Genomic DNA, 19,331 nt, shown 5'->3' with positions numbered 1-19,331 from the left:
TGAGGTAGTCACCTGGAATGCATTTAAATTAACAGGTGTGCCTTGTTAAATTGTAATTTGTGGAATTTCTTTCCTGAGTTTGAGCCAATCAGTTGTGTTGTGACAGGGTAGGGGTGGTACACAGAAGATAGCCTATTTGGTAAAAGACCAAGTCCATATTATGGCAAGAACAACTCAAATAAGCAAAGAGAAACGACAGTCCATCATTACTTTAAGACATGAAGGTCAGTCAATGCGGAACATTTCAAGAACTTTTAAAGTTTCTTCAAGTGCAGTCACAAAACCCATCAAGTGCTCTTATGAAACTGGCTCTCAAGAGGACCACCACAGGAAGGAAGACCCAAAGTTATTTCTGCTGCAGAGGATACGTTTGTTAGAGTTAACAGCCTCAGATATTGCAGCACAAATAAATGCTTCACAGAATTGAAGTAGCAGACACATCTCAACATCAACAGTTCAGAGGAGACTGTGTGAATTAGGCCTTCATGGTTGAATTGCTGCAAAGAAACCACTACTAAAGGACACCAATAAGAAGAAGAGACTTGCTTGGTCCAAGAGACACGAGCAATGGGCATTAGACCGGTGGAAATCTGTCCTTTGGTCTAATGTCTAATGAGTCCAAATTTGAGATTTTTGGTTCCAACCGCCATGTCTCAGATGCAGAGTAGGTGAATGGATGATCTCCGCATGTGTGGTTCCCACAGTGAAGTATGGAGGAGGAGGTGTGATGGTGCTTTGCTGGTGACACTGTCTGTGATTTATTTAGAATTCAAGGCACTCTTAACCAACATGGCTACCACAGTATTCTGCAGAGATACGCCATCCAATTTGGTTTACGCTTAATGGGACTATCATTTGTTTTTCAAAAGGACAATGACCCAAAACACTCCTCCAGGCTATGTAAGGGCTATTTGTCCAAGAAAGAGAGTGATGGAGTGCATCATCAGATGACCTGGCCTCCATAATCACTCAACCTCAACCCAATTGAGATGTTTTGGAATGAGTTGGACCGCAGAGTGAAGGAAAAGCAGCCATAAAGTGCTCAGCATATATGGGAACTCCTTCAAAACTTTTTGAAAAGCATTCCATGTGAAGCTGGTTTTGAGAATGCCAAGGGAGTGCAAAACTGTCATCAAGGCAAATGGTGGCTACTTTCAAGAATCTCAAATCTAAAATATATTTTTGTTTGTTTAACACTTTTTTGGTTACTAAATGATTCCATATGTGTTATTTCATAATTTTGATGTCTTCACTATTATTATACAATGTAGAACATAGTAAAAATAAAGAAAAACCCTTGAATGAGTAGGTGTGTCCAAACTTTTGACTGGTACTGTACATTCTAGGTTGTGTGTTGGTGGGTGGGTGTTCGTGTGTGTGTATACAATATGTATGCTACATAGTTCAAGTCACTCTGAATATTTTAGCATCACTGTCCAGCTACAGTAGAATAATAGTTATATGAAGAGTCCAGAAATATCATAATTTTCCCTCCATAATTGTCAGGACAATAAGAAGGGCCTTCCGAAATTCCATAACCATCAATCAAACAATCACGTCTGTCAGATTCCACATGTGAAACACTTCGGGGTTCGACTGAGTCTAACCCTGCTTTTCTCAAAACAAGTTAACCATCCATGTACCCTACCATCCTCTACTGTCTGCGCTCTACTTCCTTTGGTTCTTGAAAAGGGGTATAATACACTACGGAGATGGAGTATACGGGGCCGAGACTGGGGGACTTTAGCCTAAATGTGTCACCAACCTTAACCAGCATTGAGCTTGACTGGCTGCATTAACTCAATTCCCGACTAGACTTCCAGTTCTGTTCTGTTCTCCCTATTACAATGCCCTGGTGTGTCATGTCCTAAAAGGCAGTCCACTCTTTTTACGCTCTGAATGCTCCACTTGATATTCCATCTTAAAGCAGCTGTATTTCATTTTAACTTTTGCAACCTCCAAATTGGAACGTCAGATAACTTCAGAAGAAAAGGTTAGTTTGAGAGGATATTGACAGATTTTTATGCCCCCCAAAATAACTGTCTTCTGCCCATTTCTCTTCTATGAAATCAGGTGTAACTAATGCATGGTGTCAGAGGGAACTGAAAACTTAATGCATCTACATTGGCTTCTCTTGAAGTCCCTATCATGGTAGCAGGCTAGCACCACGGTTCTCAGGCAAGCTATTACATTGGGAAAAAACAAAGTGTCATACAACTAGTGTTTCTTGTTAAATATAGCTCGCAGTGTAGAGATTAACAGCAAAGTTCAATAAAATCACCAAATCAAGAGACAACCAAACCCTGTATCTGTCTTTGAATTATTACATTGTAAGCAAAAACAAAACATTTCAGTACAAAAGTGTATTGTGCCATAATCAGCTTTCCATGAGACAGTGAACGGAAACAAAATTGTTGTATTAATAATTGATATAGTTTTTCAGTTTGTAATTTGTTATTAAAATACACAAATATCACACAGACATTCATGATTTACAAAATAAATGTGATTTTAAATGGAATTATATACTGAATAAATAGTGTACCACCTCTGGTAGCGACACACAGTAGCGAAAAAGGATGTAAGACACTTACAGTAAGCTAACCAAAAGAGTGTTGTTTTTTTGTGTCTTTTTTTCTTTAGATCATGCTGGCTTTCCATTTGTAGCTATGTACTTGACTTTGTATAAATACATTTCATCAAAAATGATTTTGTATTGGATAGACATATATTATGTATAAAAAAAACCTGTATACAGTTTCTTCTGATTTTCACAGAGCACAGTAAGTGTCAGCAAAGTCAGGTAAGTCCAACATGCACAGGTATAAAGCTCAAAACCATTGTGTCCGCTCAAATGATTCAAAAAGTCCATGACACAGAATGGAGTTGCTGTTTTCGGAGTTGTCCAGAGTTTTTAAATGTTGATGTACGTGGGGAGTTCCGTTGAGAACTTGACATGTGCGTGAGATTTGATGCATCCTTTAAAGGATAAAATGATGGGCAACAGAGACATGAGGAAAGATGTCAGAAGACATTCCTGTCAGTATGAGTTAAGTCACATTTCTCCACAATGAATGAGGCTCTAGCTGAAACCTTCAGTGGAATGGGGCTATCAATTTATTAATCAAAACCTCAGTGAAAGTCTCTTTTACGTGAATGACAAATGATTATCTTCATGGCAACCGATATGTAGTATGTGAAAGCGATGGAACAAAATGTAATTATATGACAAGAAATGGCAGTAAAGGTTAAATTACAGTTGTAGTACTGGACTTAGTAACTCATAAAAAATTACAAAATTAAAAGAAAAATATTTTTACATAAAAAAAAATTAAAAAAAGTGGCGTAGTCACTCACCGATGGGCCGTGTGTTCAACTCTGTGTCCATAAGCTCCGGAGAAGTCACCAGCTCCCTCGGAGTGTTCGGGGACACCAGGGTGCTTTCCGTCGGACTTACTGGACTCTGGATCATTTCTTGTTCTTTTTCGTTCTGCATCTGCGCATAGACGTTGAGGCCTGGGATCTTCCTTGAGGAAATATTTACAATGAGACGGGGGATAAAGACATTTGCCAGACTAATAAAATGGGAGGGATTGCCTGCATTGCCTGCCTTGGGGACCAAATAATTCTGATGCTCCTCTTTACAACCCAATAATGTGTAGACGCACCCAGGAGATATACCGAGTTGACTTAAATGCTTTGTTTCGACGCCTTCCGGCCTTATGTATAATTTTGTATATATTTGTATGTAAAATAGGATTATACTGTATGTCTTTGGAAGGCAGAGGGTCTGAGCAGAGGAGAAGGAAGTTTACATACACTTAGGTTGGAGTCAATAAAACTAATTTGTCAACCACTCCACACATTTCTTGTCAACAAACTATAGTTTCGGCAAGTCGGTTAGGACATCTACTTTGTGCATGACACAAGTCATTTTTCAAACAATTGTTTACAAACAGATTATTTCACTTATAATTCACAATTCCAGTGGGTCAGAAGTTTACATACACTAAGTTGACTGTGCCGTTAAACAGCTTGGAAAATTCCAGAAAATTATGTCATGGCTGAAAAATCAACTGAAAAAGCATGTGCGAGCAGGGAGGCCTACAAACCTGACTCAGTTACACCAGCTCTGTCAGGAGGAATGGGCCAAAATTCAACCAACTAATTGTGGGAAGCTTGTGGAAGGCGACCCGAAACGTTTGACCCAAGTTAAACAATTTCAAGGCAATGCTACCAAATACTAATTGAGTGTACGTAAACTTCTGACCCACTGGGAATGTGATGAAAGAAATACAAGCTGAAGTAAATCCTTCTCTCTACTATTATTCTGACATTTCACATTCTTAAAATAAAGTGGTGATCCTAACTGACCTAAGACAGGGAATTTTTACTAGGATTAAATGTCAGGAATTGTGAAAAACTGAGTTTAAATGTATTTGGCCAAGGTGTATGTAAGCTTCCGACTTCAACTGTAGTCGTTGTTTGTGTGTATCTGTAAGTTGCTGTTCGTATGTGTTTGTTTGTATTTGATGCAAAAAAGAAAGGGAACACAAAAATACAATATTATAAAAAAAAGGAAGGCAATTAGACATTCTACTGTATAGACACATGTATGTTCTAAAATCTATACGTTGTTGCACTCTCTTTCTCTCCTTCTTCTGTTTCTCTCTATAGATCTTGTCTCATTGACCCCTACTGCCCTTTTCACACAGAACTGTACCATGGTGGACGGAAATAATTTAACATTTCAGAAAGGTCAACTAGCAATGCTCAAAGGGCTAAATATCGATAATGCCTGAAGGCTGACTGGCATTTCATTTGCGGACAGAGAAAATGCCTCGACAAAAGGATTCTAAGAAAGTTGAGAGATAAGCCATTTCTCCCTTGAAACTGAACGTTTTCATAGACGTTTGACGGACAGTATTTTTGTTAAATGCCAAATGTCTAGACACTCCCATTTGGTTAGTAATTTTACCCAATGTTCTTTCTGATATATAACCATAATTATACTGTAGCTCATAGCTCACAATTGGTGTCAGAAGTGGGATTAGACCCTAGTCGAACAGTGAGATCATAGCTCACTCCTCAGTGTCCTAGCTAACTCAAAATGTTTCGTCAACACTGAGGAACTTTCCCACTTGGTTAGTAACATTCTCCCAACGTCCTAACAACTTACAACCAGATATGGGGTATCGAGATCATCTCTACAGTATATCATGAGCACTGTACCTTTTGAATTTGTAGACGACAAATATCGCCAAACCCAGAACCACAACCGACAGCAGCATCAGCATGGCCGAGCCGCTGTGGTTCTCACTCGTGTCCACTAGGGGCGCTGTAGAGGTGGGAGACAAGAGTCACACAGTACAGTATACATTAAATTCCAAACAGTTTCCATAGAGAACAAGTAAATCATGCGTTTAAGAAGTCAACATGAAAAGAGACACCTACTAATTAATAAAATACAAAATATAACAAAATAATTAAAAAAAATATGAAATTGTATTGTGATTACGTTTTTGATACGGTAAGTATTTATTGACTTCTCTTACTCTTTATCTTATAAGCCCCTAGGACAGTAGCAGCATCCCCAAAAGGAAGAGGCACACATACTTGTAACGATGCTCACTCTCTGAATGTCTCTGTGTAGCTACATGATGGGAGCCAATCAGACAACAGGGTTGGGGGGTGTTAGTTAGTCGCTGGGCAGGAAATAGACCTCCTGGGCCTATATTCACAAAGAGTCTTAGTGTAGGAGTGCTGATCTAGGATCAGGTCCTTCCTTTCCATATAATCTTATTTGTTATGATCTAAAAAGCAAAACTGATCCTAGATCTGCAGTCCTATTCTGAGACACTTTGTGAATACGGGCCCTAGCTCTCTATTTCTATCTAGAACTATCTCTATCCATCTATATACTCATTAAAAAGACCCAGTTATCCTCAATACACCTAGCAAACACAAACAAAATGCAGGTATTTGTATTCGAAGAGATGCAGACACTTACCTGCAGACAAATGTGCAGCATATACTGTGACCTGGACCCCAGGCCGAAGGGTGAACTGGACCAGGTTTTGGTTGAGGGCGCTAAGTAAGATTTCAGAGAGCTAGAGAGGGAGAGACAAACACGACAAAAAACATGAATTTAAAAAAGTATATGCGCATCGATTTCCATAATAATTAGAGTATTAAGATTTCTAAATCAACGTATTAGAACTTTTTATATTAGAGATCTGTAAGAGTACATTTACATTCAGCGTCTTATCCAGAGCGACTTAGAGGAGCAATTAGGGTTAAGTGCCGTTGCTCAAGGGCACACGCTGTTGTCCTGGCATCGACAACGATGAGACAGCCTATAGGGAGGTCAGAAACCTGGCAGTGTGGTGCCAAGACAACAACCTCTCCCTCAATGTGAACAAGACAAAGGAGCTGATCGTGGACAACAGGAAAAGGCAGGCCGAACAGGCCCCCATTAACATCGACGGGCTGTAGTGGAGCGGGTCGAGAGTTTCAAGTTCCTTGGTGTCCACATCACCAACGAACTATCATGGTCCAAACACACCTAGACAGTCGTGATGAGGGTATGACAAAAACTTCTCCCCCTCAGGAGACTGAAAAGATTTGGCATGGGTCCCCAGATCCTCAAAAAGTTCTACAGCTGCACCATCGAGACCATCCTGACCAGTTGCACCACCTCCTGGTATGACAACTGCTAGGCATCTGACCATAATGCGCTACAGAGGGTAGTGCGTACGGCCCAGTACATCAATGGGGCCAAGCTTCCTGCCATCCAGGACCTATATACTAGGCGGTGTCAGAGGAAAGCCCAAAAAATTGTCAAAGACTCCAGTCACCCAGTCATAGACTGTTTTCTCTGCTACTGTATGGCTAGCGGTACCGGAGCGCCATGTCTAGGACCAAAAGGCTCCTTAACAGCTTCTACCCCAAGCCATAAGACTGCTGAACAATTAATCAAATGGCCACCCGTACTATTTACATTGACACCCATCCCCTTCCATTTGTTTTTACACTGCTGCTACTCACTGTTTATTATGTACGCATAGTCAATCTACCTACTGTACATGTATAAATGACCTTAGACTAACCTGTACTCCCGCACATTGACTCGGTACCGGTACCCACTGTATCGTTATTAGCCTCATTATTGTTATTTTTTTGTGTTACTTTGTATTATATTTTACTTTAGTTGATTTGGTAACTATTTTCTTAACTCTTTCTTGAACTGCATTCATTGTTGGTTAACTGCTTGTAAGTAAGCATTTCATGGTAAGGTCTACACCTGTTGTATTCGGCTCATGTGACTGATTAACAGATGTTTCACCTAGTCGGAGCGGAGATTCAAACCAGCAACCTTTCGGTTACTGTCCCAACGCTCTTGACATCTAGTCTATAGGTCAACACTAAATCAAATCCAACTGTATCTAAACTGCATAAATCATCTAAATACACTTCAACATACAGTATAAGAGACAGAATAGAAGACATCTAGCAGTATCATTAAATAGTATAACCAGTAGAACTACTCTAGTCATATTATTGGTTCGTTTCAGAATGAGTTTCTTCTCATGCATACCGTGTTGAGGCAGATCTTTCCACCACATACTTACTGATACCCACCACGACTCACTGATACTACACACCCCACGGCTCACTGCACCCTCCCTCCACCCAGAAACCCATTTAAAGTGAAATATCTATGGATGAATCCGTGCCGGTTCTCACCACTTTAATACATAATGTAGGGCCTATTTGATGAAAAACCTGGCTTTTACTCCGGGTTTTTAGAGCGACAAGTAACCTTCTGCACAGAGAACGTGCAGTTTGGACATAAATCAGACGTATCACCCTGACCTGGAGGCTACAACTGGAATACAGTGTTCCATTTCATGATGCTTCCAATTTAGTCCGGACATAGTCCCCTGAACTATACCGTCCATATGATGTCAATCACACAAATTATGATTTGTACCATTATAAATCTAAACTGTAAACACATTATGTCAGATATGTCATTTAACAAAGTTGTATCCTTTTTACTTTGCATTCAAGCCAAAGACTAAAACAGAGAATATGTATGCAGGTCATGCATAGAAAGACCCTGGCTAAACAAATTCCCAGTGTTATTTCTTTGCTAGGCTTCATTAATTTTATCTGCCTCATTTACCAAATTAATTGTGATATGAGGAGTTTCTTCCAGTCCTTCACATTCCTTCCCACTTTTATATTTCTTACCAAGTTTAAAATTAGACTATAGCTATGAATAATGACTTTTTCTCACTGTATATATCGGGGTCACTAAATCTATTATACAATCTAATAAGCACAACCGCACATTACACTTTCAAGATGCAAACCTTGAATAAAGATGTATTGCTGGGGCCTGAGTGAGAAGGGCCTTGCCAGAGCCAGGCTATCAGGCAGATTTGAGGGGGGGAAATACAATTCATTTCTTCCTGGTTCTATTCTACTCACATCTTTTTAATGATCATCCATTATCTATTATATGGGCCTAGGAGCTAATTCAGTACATCTTGATACCTGCTGGTGATTCAGTGGCCAGTATCAGCAGAGACACTATCTTTGTCTGGGTTTATTCCTGTGAAAGACTGCAACCCCCGCCCTCTCACATAGAGATGACTCGGGGTATTCTACAGTAAAGTTGTCAGCAGTGATGACTTTTAAAGCTTGTCACACTTATTGATGAGGCTAGTTGATATTCTTCAGTGTGTGTGTGTGTGTAAGCCCATGCGGATAATATTGACATCTACTGGAGAAAATATGAACTCAGCCTTGAACATATAAGTATGTTGCAATTCTGTTCTCAGTATAGACCAACACAGCAATGTATTAGTGAGGAATGTTAGAAAAATGAATATTTCTAAGCCTACTCATGTTTTAGTTCAGTGGAGACTTCTAAATTATGCCAAATGGAATAACAAGGAAATCAACAGATGGCGAACATGTTGGTGCAAGAAAACAACTGCTTAGCTGTCAAACCCAAAACATCCAACAAGCAGAGTAATATCCCTCTGAAATATAGCTCCAAATGTCATTCAGTGATAATTCAGAGTAAGTATATGTCAAATTAACTCATAAAAAGTATGCTCCTACTCCCACTCAAACATCTGGCATGAATCAATATAGGAACTTAATGAATTTAATTTTATGGTTTACTTTTATGGAAATGTAGTTGTCAGATACCCATTTTGGTAATATTTAACTAACAGGTAACACTGACAGATATAATGCTTTTTTAACCTGTTACAAACATGAATAAGCCGTTATATTATGTCTTTTGAATAAGGCTAAGGCCTATAATATATTATGTCTATGTTTCAACTCACACAAAATGCCTGTTATTTAATCAATCATACCTGGTCTAAATGAGCTGAGTTCTTCTCCGGCTTGCCCTCCGTTAACTCTTTGTCTGGCAGGAGGAAAAACTCTGCTGCCGTGGGCAACCCTGGTAGGACAGTGACAAGGAGCCGCTCCGGGGTCACCCCTGTGGCCTAGAGAAAGATGAGGTGGAGGGAGAGAAAGAAGAGAGAGATGAGAAGGGAGAAGGGTAAGATGAGGAGTTGGGAGAGGAAGAGGAAAAGAAGAAGAGGGAGATGGAGAGGGAGACGAGGGAGATGGAGATGAGGAAGATGAAGAGGAGGGAGAGGGAGAGGCGGAAGATGAAGAGGAGGAGGGAGATGGAGAAGAGGAAGATGAAGAGGAAAGGGAAGAAGAACAGAAAGAGGAGGAGTAAGAGGAAGAATTCCCCATCAACCATTTGGACCAGACTGGATCGCTTTTCATGTCACTAAGCACATCATCAAAGAGGAAAGCAGCGGCATCGAAAAATAGGAATTGTCTGGATGGTCGTAATTAGTGTGACTGTGATACATTGCTGCGATACACACTGTGATACATTATTACTAACATCAATGAGACTTAGATCTGAAATGATCATACTACTCATGTCCTGAGCTGTTCGCATCAAATATGGTACGATTTCCGTTCTCAAAAATACTGAATAGTATGAGCAATTCAATACATTTTGTGAATACTACAATGTCTACCAAACAGGTCATATGTCATGTGTGGATTTGAAATTCACTATATATACAAGAGTATGTGGACACCCCTTCAAATTAGTGAATTAGGCTATTTCAGCACACTTGTTGCTGACAGGTGTATAAAATTGAGCATACAGCCATGCAATCTCCATAAACAAACATTGGCAGTAGAATGGCCTTTCTGAAGAGCTCAGTGACTTTAAACATGGCACCGTCATAGGATCCCACCTTTCATTCGTCAAATTTCTGCCCTGCTAGAGCTGCCCCGGTCAACTGTAAGTGCTGTTATTGTGAAGTGGAAACATCTAGGAGCAACAAGTGGTAGGCCACACAAGCTCACAGAACGGGACTGACGAGTGCTGAAGTGCGTAGCCCACTACCGAGTTCAAAACTGCCTCTGGAAGCAACGTCAACACAAGAACTATTCGTCAGGAGCTTCATGAAATGGGTATCCACGGTCGAGCAGCCGCACACAAGCCTAAGATCACCATGCGCAATGCCAAGCGTCAGCTGGAGTGGTGTAAAGCTCCCTGCCATTGGACTCGGTTACTGCCCCAATGCAGTGGAAAAGCGTTCCTCGGAGTGATGAATCACACTTCACCATCTGGCAATCCGACGGACGACTCTGGGTTTGGCGGATGCCAAGAGAACGTTACCTGCGCAAATGCATAGTGCCAACTGTAAAGTTTGGTGAAAGAGGAATAATTGTCTGGGCTGTTTCATGGTTTGGGCTAGGCCCCTTAGTTCCAGAGAAGGGAAATCTTAATGCTAGAGCATACAATGACATTCTAGACGATTCCGTGCTTCCAACTTTGTGGCAACAGTTTGGGGAAGGCCCTTTCCTGTTTCATCATGACAATGCCCCGTGCACAAAATGAGGTCCATATAGAAATGGTTTGTTGAGATCAGTGTGGAAGAACTTGGCTGGCCTGCACAGAGCCCTGACCTCAACCTCATAGAACACTTTGGGATGAATTGGAATGCCGACTGCGAGCCAGGCCTAATCGCCTAACATCAGTGCCCGACCTGTGAGAAAAAATACCTATTTACCTGCTTTGTTTGAAAATGAATAGTTAACAATGATATGCCGAACAAATCGTAAGAGATTTTCATAACTAGTAGTGCTGTGTGTGACCGGAGATAGAGATAGCCTGGATGGGGTAGAACAAACCCCTATTTGTCCTAATCATCTTTTCTTCTGAGAAACTACGCTAGGGAGGGGTAAACAACACCCGGTGCACAAAACCACAAGATGGACCCAAGGTGGCTTATGATGCCCCAATCTGCATGGGAGTGGTGGAACCAGCCATGACTAAGCATTTTTAGGTTTGATATATACAGTTGAAGTCGGAAGTTTACATACACCTCGGCCAAATACATTTAAACTCAGTTTTTCACAATTCCTGACATTTAATCCTAGTAAATATTCCCTGTCATAGGTCAATTAGGATCACCACTTTACTTTAAGATTGTGAAAAGTCATAAAAATAGTAGAGAGAATGATTTATTTCAGCTTTTATTTCTTTCATCACATTCCCAGTGGGTCAGAAGTTTACATACAATCAATTAGTATTTGGTAGCATTGCCTTGAAATTATTTAACTTGGGTCAAACGTTTCGGGTAGCCTTCCACAAGCTTCCCACGATAAGTTGGGTGAATTTTGGCCCATTCCTCCTGACACACGCTTTTTCAGTTCTGCCCACACATTTTCTATGGGATTGAGGTCAGGGCTTTGTGATGGCCACTCCAATACCTTGACTTTGTTGTCCTTAAGCCATTTTGCCACAACTTTGGAAGTATGCTTGGGGTCATTGTCCATTTGGAAGACCCATTTGTGACCAAGCTTTAACCTCTCTAGGCTAGGCGGGACGAATTCGTCCCACCTACGTAACAGCCACTGCTATCCTGTGGCGCGATTTTCAAAACCTTAAAAATCCTATTACTTCAATTTCTCAAACATATGACTATTTTACAGCCATTTAAAGACAAGACTCTCGTTAACCTAACCACACTGTCCGATTTCAAAAAGGCTTTACAACGAAAGCAAAACATTAGATTATGTCAGCAGAGTACCAAGCCAGAAATAATCAGACACCCATTTTTCAAGCCAGCATATAATGTCACCAAAACCCAGAAGACAGCTAAATGCAGCACTCACCTTTGATGATCTTCATCAGATGACAATCCTAGGACATTATGTTATACAATACATGCATGTTTTGTTCAATCAAGTTCATATTTATATCAAAAACCAGCTTTTTACATTAGCATGTGACGTTCAGAACTAGCATACTTCCGGGGAATTCGCTAACATTTTACTAAATTACTCACGATAAACGTTCACAAAAAGCATAACAATTATTTTAAGAATTATAGATACAGACCTCGATATGTCCGATTTTAAAATAGCTTTTTGGTGAAAGCACATTTTGCAATATTCTAAGTACATAGCCCAGGCATCACGGGCTCGCTATTTAGACACCCGGCAAGTTTAGCACTCACCATAATCATATTTACTATTATAAAAGTTTGATTACCTTTTGTTGTCTTCGTCAGAATACACACCCAGGACTGCTACTTCAATAACAAATGTTGATTTGGTCCAAAATAATCCATCGTTATATCCGAATAGCGGCGTTTTGTTCGTGCCTTCCAGACACTATCCGAAATAGTAAAGAAGTGTCGCGCGCATGGCGCAATTCGTGACAATAAAATTCTAAGTATTCCATTACCGTACTTCGAAGCATGTCAACCGCTGTTTAAAATCAATTTTTACGACATTTTTCTCGTAGAAAAGCGATAATATTCCGACAGGGAATCTCCTTTTCGGCAAACAGAGGAAAAAAATCCCAAAGGCGGGGGCGGTCGGGGTCATGCGCATAAGCCAGTGTCCCTTGATCGGCCACTTGAGAAAGGCGATAATGTGTTTCAGCCTGGGGCTGGAATGACGACATTCTGTTTTTTCCCGGGCTCTGAGCGCCTATGGACGACGTGGGAAGTGTCACGTTAGAGCAGAGATCCTTAGTAAATGATAGAGATGGAAAACAAGTTCAAGAAATGGTCAGACAGGCCACTTCCTGTAAAGGAATCTCTCAGGTTTTGACCTGCCATTTGAGTTCTGTTATACTCACAGACACCATTCAAACAGTTTTAGAAAATTTAGGGTGTTTTCTATCCATATGTAATAAGTATATGCATATTCTAGTTACTGGGTAGGAGTGGTAACCAGATTAAATCGGGTATGTTTTTTATCCAGCCGTGTCAATACTGCCCCCTAGCCCTAACAGGTTAACTTCCTGACTGATGTCTCATAGAAATGGCTTGATGTCTTTGATGACTGATGTCTTAAGATGTTGCTTCAATATGTCCACATAATTTTCATTCCTCATGATGCCATCTATTTTGTGAAGTGCACCAGTCCCTCCTGCAGCAAAGCACCCCCACAACATGATGCTGCCACCCCCAGGCTTCACGGTTGGGATGGTGTTCTTCGGCTTGCAAGCCTCCCCCTTTTTCCTCCAAACATAACAATGGTCATTATGGCCAAACAGCTCTATTTTTGTTTCATCAGACCAGAGGACATTTCTCCAAAAAGTACAATCTTTGTCCCCATGTGCAGTTGCAAACCGTAGTCTGGCCTTTTTATGGTGGTTTTGGAGCAGTGGCTTCTTCCTTGCTGAGCGGCCTTTCAGGTTATGTCGATATAGAACCCGTTTTACTGTGGATATAGATACTTTTGTACCTGTTTCTTCCAGCATCTTCACAAGGTCATTTGCTGTTGTTCTGGGATTGATTTGCACTTTTCGCACCAAAGTACGTTCATCTCTAGGAGACAGAACACATCTCCTTCCTGAGTGGTATGACGGCTGTGTGGTCCCATGGTGTTTATACTTGCGTACTTTTGTTTGTACAGATGAACGTGGTGCCTTCAGGCGTTTGGAAATTGCTCCCAAGGATGAACCAGACTTGTGGAGGTCTACAATTTTTTTCTGAGGTCTTGGCTGATTTCTTTTGATTTTCCCATGTTCAGAACTGACCAACTCCATATTAATGTCAAAGATTTTGAAATGTGACGTTTGACAAGAAGGTGTGCACATACTTTTGTTCATGTAGTGTATGTCCCTCACACTGACTGGTGATAACATTCAGAGCTACAGTTCAGCTGGGCCTAAATTCACCAAACCATGACAATCAGACATTCAGTGAGATTTATTTGTGCATGTATAGCCTCAACAAATACAACCCTGAACTCACAGGCGACCAGCAATTCCATAGTTCAATGTGACAGGGAAGGCAGTGCAACAGCAATTTAGAATGTACTTGAAGTAATTTTCCCTTGCCAGTTAACATCTCAGTCATGACCTGAGGTCACAGGGAATGTATTGTAAAGTGGGCAACAGACTAAATACACTGAAGCAAAATATAAACGCCAAAGTGTTGATCACATGTTTCATGAGCTGAAATAAAAAATCCCAGACATTTTCCACAAAAAGCTTATTTCTCTCAAATGTTGTGCACAAATTTGTATACATCCCTGTTAGGTGTGGCATATCAAGAAGCTAATTAAACAGCATGATCATTCCACAGGTGTACCTTGTGCTGGGGACAATAAAATATAGCTTTAAAAGTGTAGTTTTGTCACACAACACAATGCCACAGATGTCTCAAGTTTTGAGGGAGTGTGCAATTGGCATGCTGACTGCAGGAAAGTCCACCAGAGCTGTTGACAGAGAATGTAATTTTCATATCTCTACCAGAAGCTGCCTCCAACATCGTTTTAGAGAATTTGGCAGTACTTCCAACTGGCCTCACAATTGTAGACCACTTGTAACCACGCCAGCCCAGGACCTCCACATCCGGCTTCTTTACCTGCGGGATCATTTGAGGTGGGGGCGGGGGGGTGTTGAGAAGTATTTCTGTCTGTAATAAAGCCCCTTTTGTGGGGAAAAAATATTTGTGGTTGGCTGGACCTGGCTTCCAAGTGGGTGGGCCTATGCCCTCCCAGCCCCACCCATGGCTGTGCCGCTACCCAGTCATGTGAAATCCATAGATTAGGGCCTAATGAATTTATTTGAATTGACTGATTTCCGTATATGATCTGTAACTCAGTAAAATTGTTGCATGTTGCATTTATATTTCTGCTCAGTATATACTGTGTGTGTGTGTGTGTGTGTGTGTGTGTGTGTGTGTGTGTGTGTGTGTGTGTGTGTGTGTGTGTGTGTGTGTGTGTGTGTGTGTGTGTGTGTGTGTGTGTGTGTGTGTGTGTGTGTGTGTGCATGTAATATACAGTTAGATACAAGGACCACTCACTTTGACCATGGAGTTCTTGATGACTCTGCTGACGTCCAGTCTCCAATCGGCCACGTCGGGGTTGTGGTCATCCAGGTTAGATGAGAAGGCTAGTAGATGTGACCTGAAATATTCTACACAGAGAAACAACTATATGATGATCAGCTGATGACGATGCTTTTTATTTGTGCCCTATTGTCTGAAATAATGAATGTGTTAAATTAATGAGTAGTGAACAATTACTTTTAACTACTTCTAGACAGCTACATTAAATCATACTTACTAGCCAACCTCAAGTGCATTAAAATCTACAAAGTCAACTTGAAACAAACCTCCAGCAGTATACATGGCTGTCTGGCTGTTTACAATACAAAAACAAACAAAAAAACAGCTCACTGCTCACCGTGGACAGCGATGGTTTTCCGGTCCTGCAGGATGGCGTTCCCAGCGGACACCTGCACGGTGACAGTGTTGACGCCTTCCCGGGAGAACGTGCACGCCACGCTCCCTTCCAGGGTGATTATCGGCTACAAAGAGAAAGAGAGGAGACCGGGAGAGCGAGAGAGAGTGGGAAAGGGAGGGGGAGGGAGAGAGAGAGGGGAAGGGAGGGGGAAGGGAGAGAGAGAGGGAACGAGCGGGAGAGAGAGAGAGCGACCGAGAGAGGGGAAGAGCGAGAGAGGGGAAGAGCGAGAGAGCACGGGGGTTCCCAAGGGAGGCCCTTATCAACCTTGTTAACATCTCACACAGGCACTATTTACACTACAGAGGTGTCAGCCGGGAGGCAGGCAGGCAGCCACACACATAAACACAACTCACATCGCCCCCCAAGGAACCATGATCGCAGCTGTGCTGCATAGAACTGTCCGGGGAGAGTTCCATGAGACACCAGCAGTTCTCTCTGTCGTTACTTGGATCTCCATTTGTTTTTGAAATGGCTCAGACATGTTAATTCTGGATCATTTCCTCATGTACTAGAATAGCAGGCAGCTGCATTAGTAGCTAAACTCGTTGCCCAACCAACCAAAACAAATTCTGAATTAAGTCAGACAAATACTGCTCTAATTTGTAAATCTGGCACAAATCTTTCTTCACGTCACTTTATCTTACAGTGTGAAGGATGAGCACACAATAAAACTACAAGTCCCAGCAGTACTGAAGTATCTTATCTTACCTCAGTGTTATTTCCGAACCACCAGATGTAGGTGACTGTTCCCACTTGGCTAGGCCACAGCACAGCAGTGAGGTTGACTTCCTTACTCTTCACCGCCACAAAGGGAGCGGAGAGATGGATATACTCCAGCTGACCTACTCAAAGTAACAAAAATACATGACAGTGAACCCACTGAGACTGACTCCACAACGTTTTGGGGCCTCTTACGAAATGTAGGAAGTTGCATTCAAAATGATCTGCCCTAAAAATGCATCACAGTGAACTGACTGAATCCACAAAGTAAGTTTGTAGCCCCTTATAATATGAAATGAAGGCACAAAAAGTACATATTACAGTGAACCCATTGACTCCTTAAAGTTTTGGGGCCTCTAATTAAATAAAGGTAAGCAGAAAACTTCAGAGTATCCGTCTATGGGCCCCTTATGAATTGAAGGCACATAACAAAAAAAAATGTGAGCTGCATTCAGAGGATTCTGGGACGTTGTGGTCGCCATCTGTGTGTTATTTTTCATCCCTGGCACTCCTGAGTCCTGGCTGGTCCCCATTTGTAACGGCTGGCACATCAAGATGGACAGATTGCAAGGTCCCACAGCTCCCTGATCAATAAGTCAACTACGTTACATCTGTCACCCACGAAACCACCAGGGGTGGTCAGCCCCATCATCACAGAGAAGACGGGAATTACTTGCATGTTAGAGTTAGAGTGGGGGTACCCTGAAGGGGTATTGTATAGAGAAAATGGCTTCGGTTTGACTGGAATTGTAATGGATTTAGGCTACCTTAATCTCCACTGATGTCAGATCATGACATGCATATTACACAAACAGATAACAAATATAATGTTCTATGCCTGTGTTTCCCAACCCTGGTCCTTCAGTACCCCCAACAGTACACATTTTTATTGTAACCTTGGACAAGCACACCTGATTCAACTTGTCAACTAATCATCAAGCCCTCAATGAGTTGAATGAGGTGTGTTTGTCCAGGACTACAATACATATGTGTACTGTTGGGGTACTCGAGGACCAGGGTTGGGAAACACTGTTCTATGCAAGTAAAAGTCTGCAAAGGAACAATTTTGTGTGTCAGAATTGTATAACTACCTCACTCATATGTCTGTAGATTACGGGCTACACTGACGTAAGGTAAGGTACAGTAAGGTAAGGTAAGCTAAACTAAGCTAAGGTATGTAACTACACTCACATGTTAAAGGTTGAAGACCGTGACTTGTGAACCCACAGTGCAAGACAGACTCACATGTGACGTGGAGGTACAGCACCACGCTCTCCGACCCCAGGCTGTTCTCTCCTGTAGCTGTCACACGGTAGATCCCGACAGCCTTGTAGACGTGCTTGACCCCATTCTCTATGGAGCTCACGTTGGAGTAGGTCAGAGCGTGACCGTCCCCAAAATCCACCATGATGCTCGTCCTGGCTCCGTCGCCCTATACAGGAGGTTACAGTCAACAACGATTGAAGAAAGAAAACGGTACTCTTACACTAGCTACTGTAGGTATTTCCATGTTATTTGGAAACACTTTATATGAAGATGTAATGGCATAGTAAGAGAATAGAGAGTATTTTGTTGCTATTACAGAAGTGGAGAGTTGACATACATTTTCCAATACTGAGTTAAAGTCAGCGCCCGGTCTGAATGAACAGGGAGCCAGTTACTGCATTGCTCCTTAGGAAAAACCACTCACCTCTTCAAGAAACACCAGGAAGGTGACATTGGTGCCCAGCGTAGCGGTCAGCTTTCCTTCACTGGTGACGAGGTGCAGGCCTTTAGGGGCCTGGGTAGGACAGTGCTGCCTCCTGGCCGTGTACTCTGCTATCACACCCGCTGTGCAGTTATTGGACACAACCTTCCTGTAGCTGAATGTACATAGGTCACAACCGCGGTTAGAAGCTTTGCTGATGGATAGATGAGCATCGAGAAGAACGACCTTAGCAGGTTAGCAGGTTGGCTATTGAGAACACATTCTCTTAATAAATATCCTTATTCCAAGCGTACCTTTGCAGTCAGCTTTAATTAAATAGTGAATGAGTGTACATACAGATGTAGGAACTTAATTTGAGACAGAAAATAACCTTTTACTGCAGTGGGCTAAATCAGGGTCACACAGTGTGATTATTGGTAGTCTTAAACAAATCTACTTTGAAACAAGAGTATACATCTCACACACAAGGTTATGGGCTTAAAAAAAGAAGACACCTGTACCATGTCCGATATACAGTTCAAATGTATTACATTTTGAGTTTTCATCCCAAAATTACTATTTATATACACATTACAGAAGACTGAAATATACCAAAACTTTTTGACATAGGAACACTGGATTTTAGTTGTTTTTATGAAAAATATGAATAGCATTACACCAAAAATGGCTCTTTTGGTCATTGACGGTAGGAAAGGGCGACTGAACATTTTTGTAACTTCAGAAGCCTTTTTAAACCTCAAATACACTACACATGTTACATTTCCTGCATTTCAGGAAAGTTCTCCATCAACAGGGTGAACAAATTAAGATCCAACATCTGTAAGAGGCTAATGAGAGTCCTGGGAATAATCTGCTTACCCAGTGCTGTTGATGAAAGTAGTCCCTGTGGTGCAGCTTCTAGACATGGACGATGGGAGGAACCAAAAGGCGGGGGTGCACTTGCCGTCACTCCGCCTATCGTAGCCATAGTCACTGTAATGTTTGGATCATACCAAAATAAACAACAGTCGAGTGAAATGCTACACAGTAAACTTCTATAAGTGATTAAATTCCTGACTCATACTGG

General features: G+C 41.5%; 1 protein-coding gene across 4 annotated transcripts in view; it reads right to left on the bottom strand.

Moving 5' to 3' along the window:
- Positions 1-2,287: 2,287 nt before the first annotated feature.
- The window catches only part of LOC106586852 (VPS10 domain-containing receptor SorCS1), a 165,880-nt gene continuing 148,836 nt past the window's right edge, over positions 2,288-19,331 (bottom strand). Inside the window, exons 17-27 of one of the 4 annotated variants that reach the window (XM_014174576.2) lie at positions 19,124-19,237; positions 18,248-18,419; positions 17,803-17,989; positions 16,546-16,679; positions 15,778-15,901; positions 15,396-15,508; positions 9,399-9,533; positions 6,011-6,110; positions 5,233-5,338; positions 3,358-3,527; positions 2,288-2,979 (exon numbers count right to left, since the gene is read on the bottom strand). In XM_014174576.2, coding sequence (XP_014030051.1) covers positions 2,915-2,979; positions 3,358-3,527; positions 5,233-5,338; positions 6,011-6,110; positions 9,399-9,533; positions 15,396-15,508; positions 15,778-15,901; positions 16,546-16,679; positions 17,803-17,989; positions 18,248-18,419; positions 19,124-19,237 — 1,420 coding nt within the window. In that variant the 3' untranslated portion in view covers positions 2,288-2,914. Of the gene's footprint in view, positions 2,980-3,357; positions 3,528-5,232; positions 5,339-5,555; positions 5,654-6,010; positions 6,111-9,398; positions 9,534-15,395; positions 15,509-15,777; positions 15,902-16,545; positions 16,680-17,802; positions 17,990-18,247; positions 18,420-19,123; positions 19,238-19,331 lie in introns of those variants that run through there. The other 3 variants (XR_001324265.2, XR_006761805.1, XR_006761806.1) reach the window with 3 other exon arrangements.

The sequence above is a fragment of the Salmo salar genome, chromosome ssa02 (genome assembly GCF_905237065.1).
Source record: "Salmo salar chromosome ssa02, Ssal_v3.1, whole genome shotgun sequence".
Taxonomy (NCBI): domain Eukaryota; kingdom Metazoa; phylum Chordata; class Actinopteri; order Salmoniformes; family Salmonidae; genus Salmo; species Salmo salar.
This window is presented reverse-complemented; position numbering and strand designations above follow the sequence as displayed.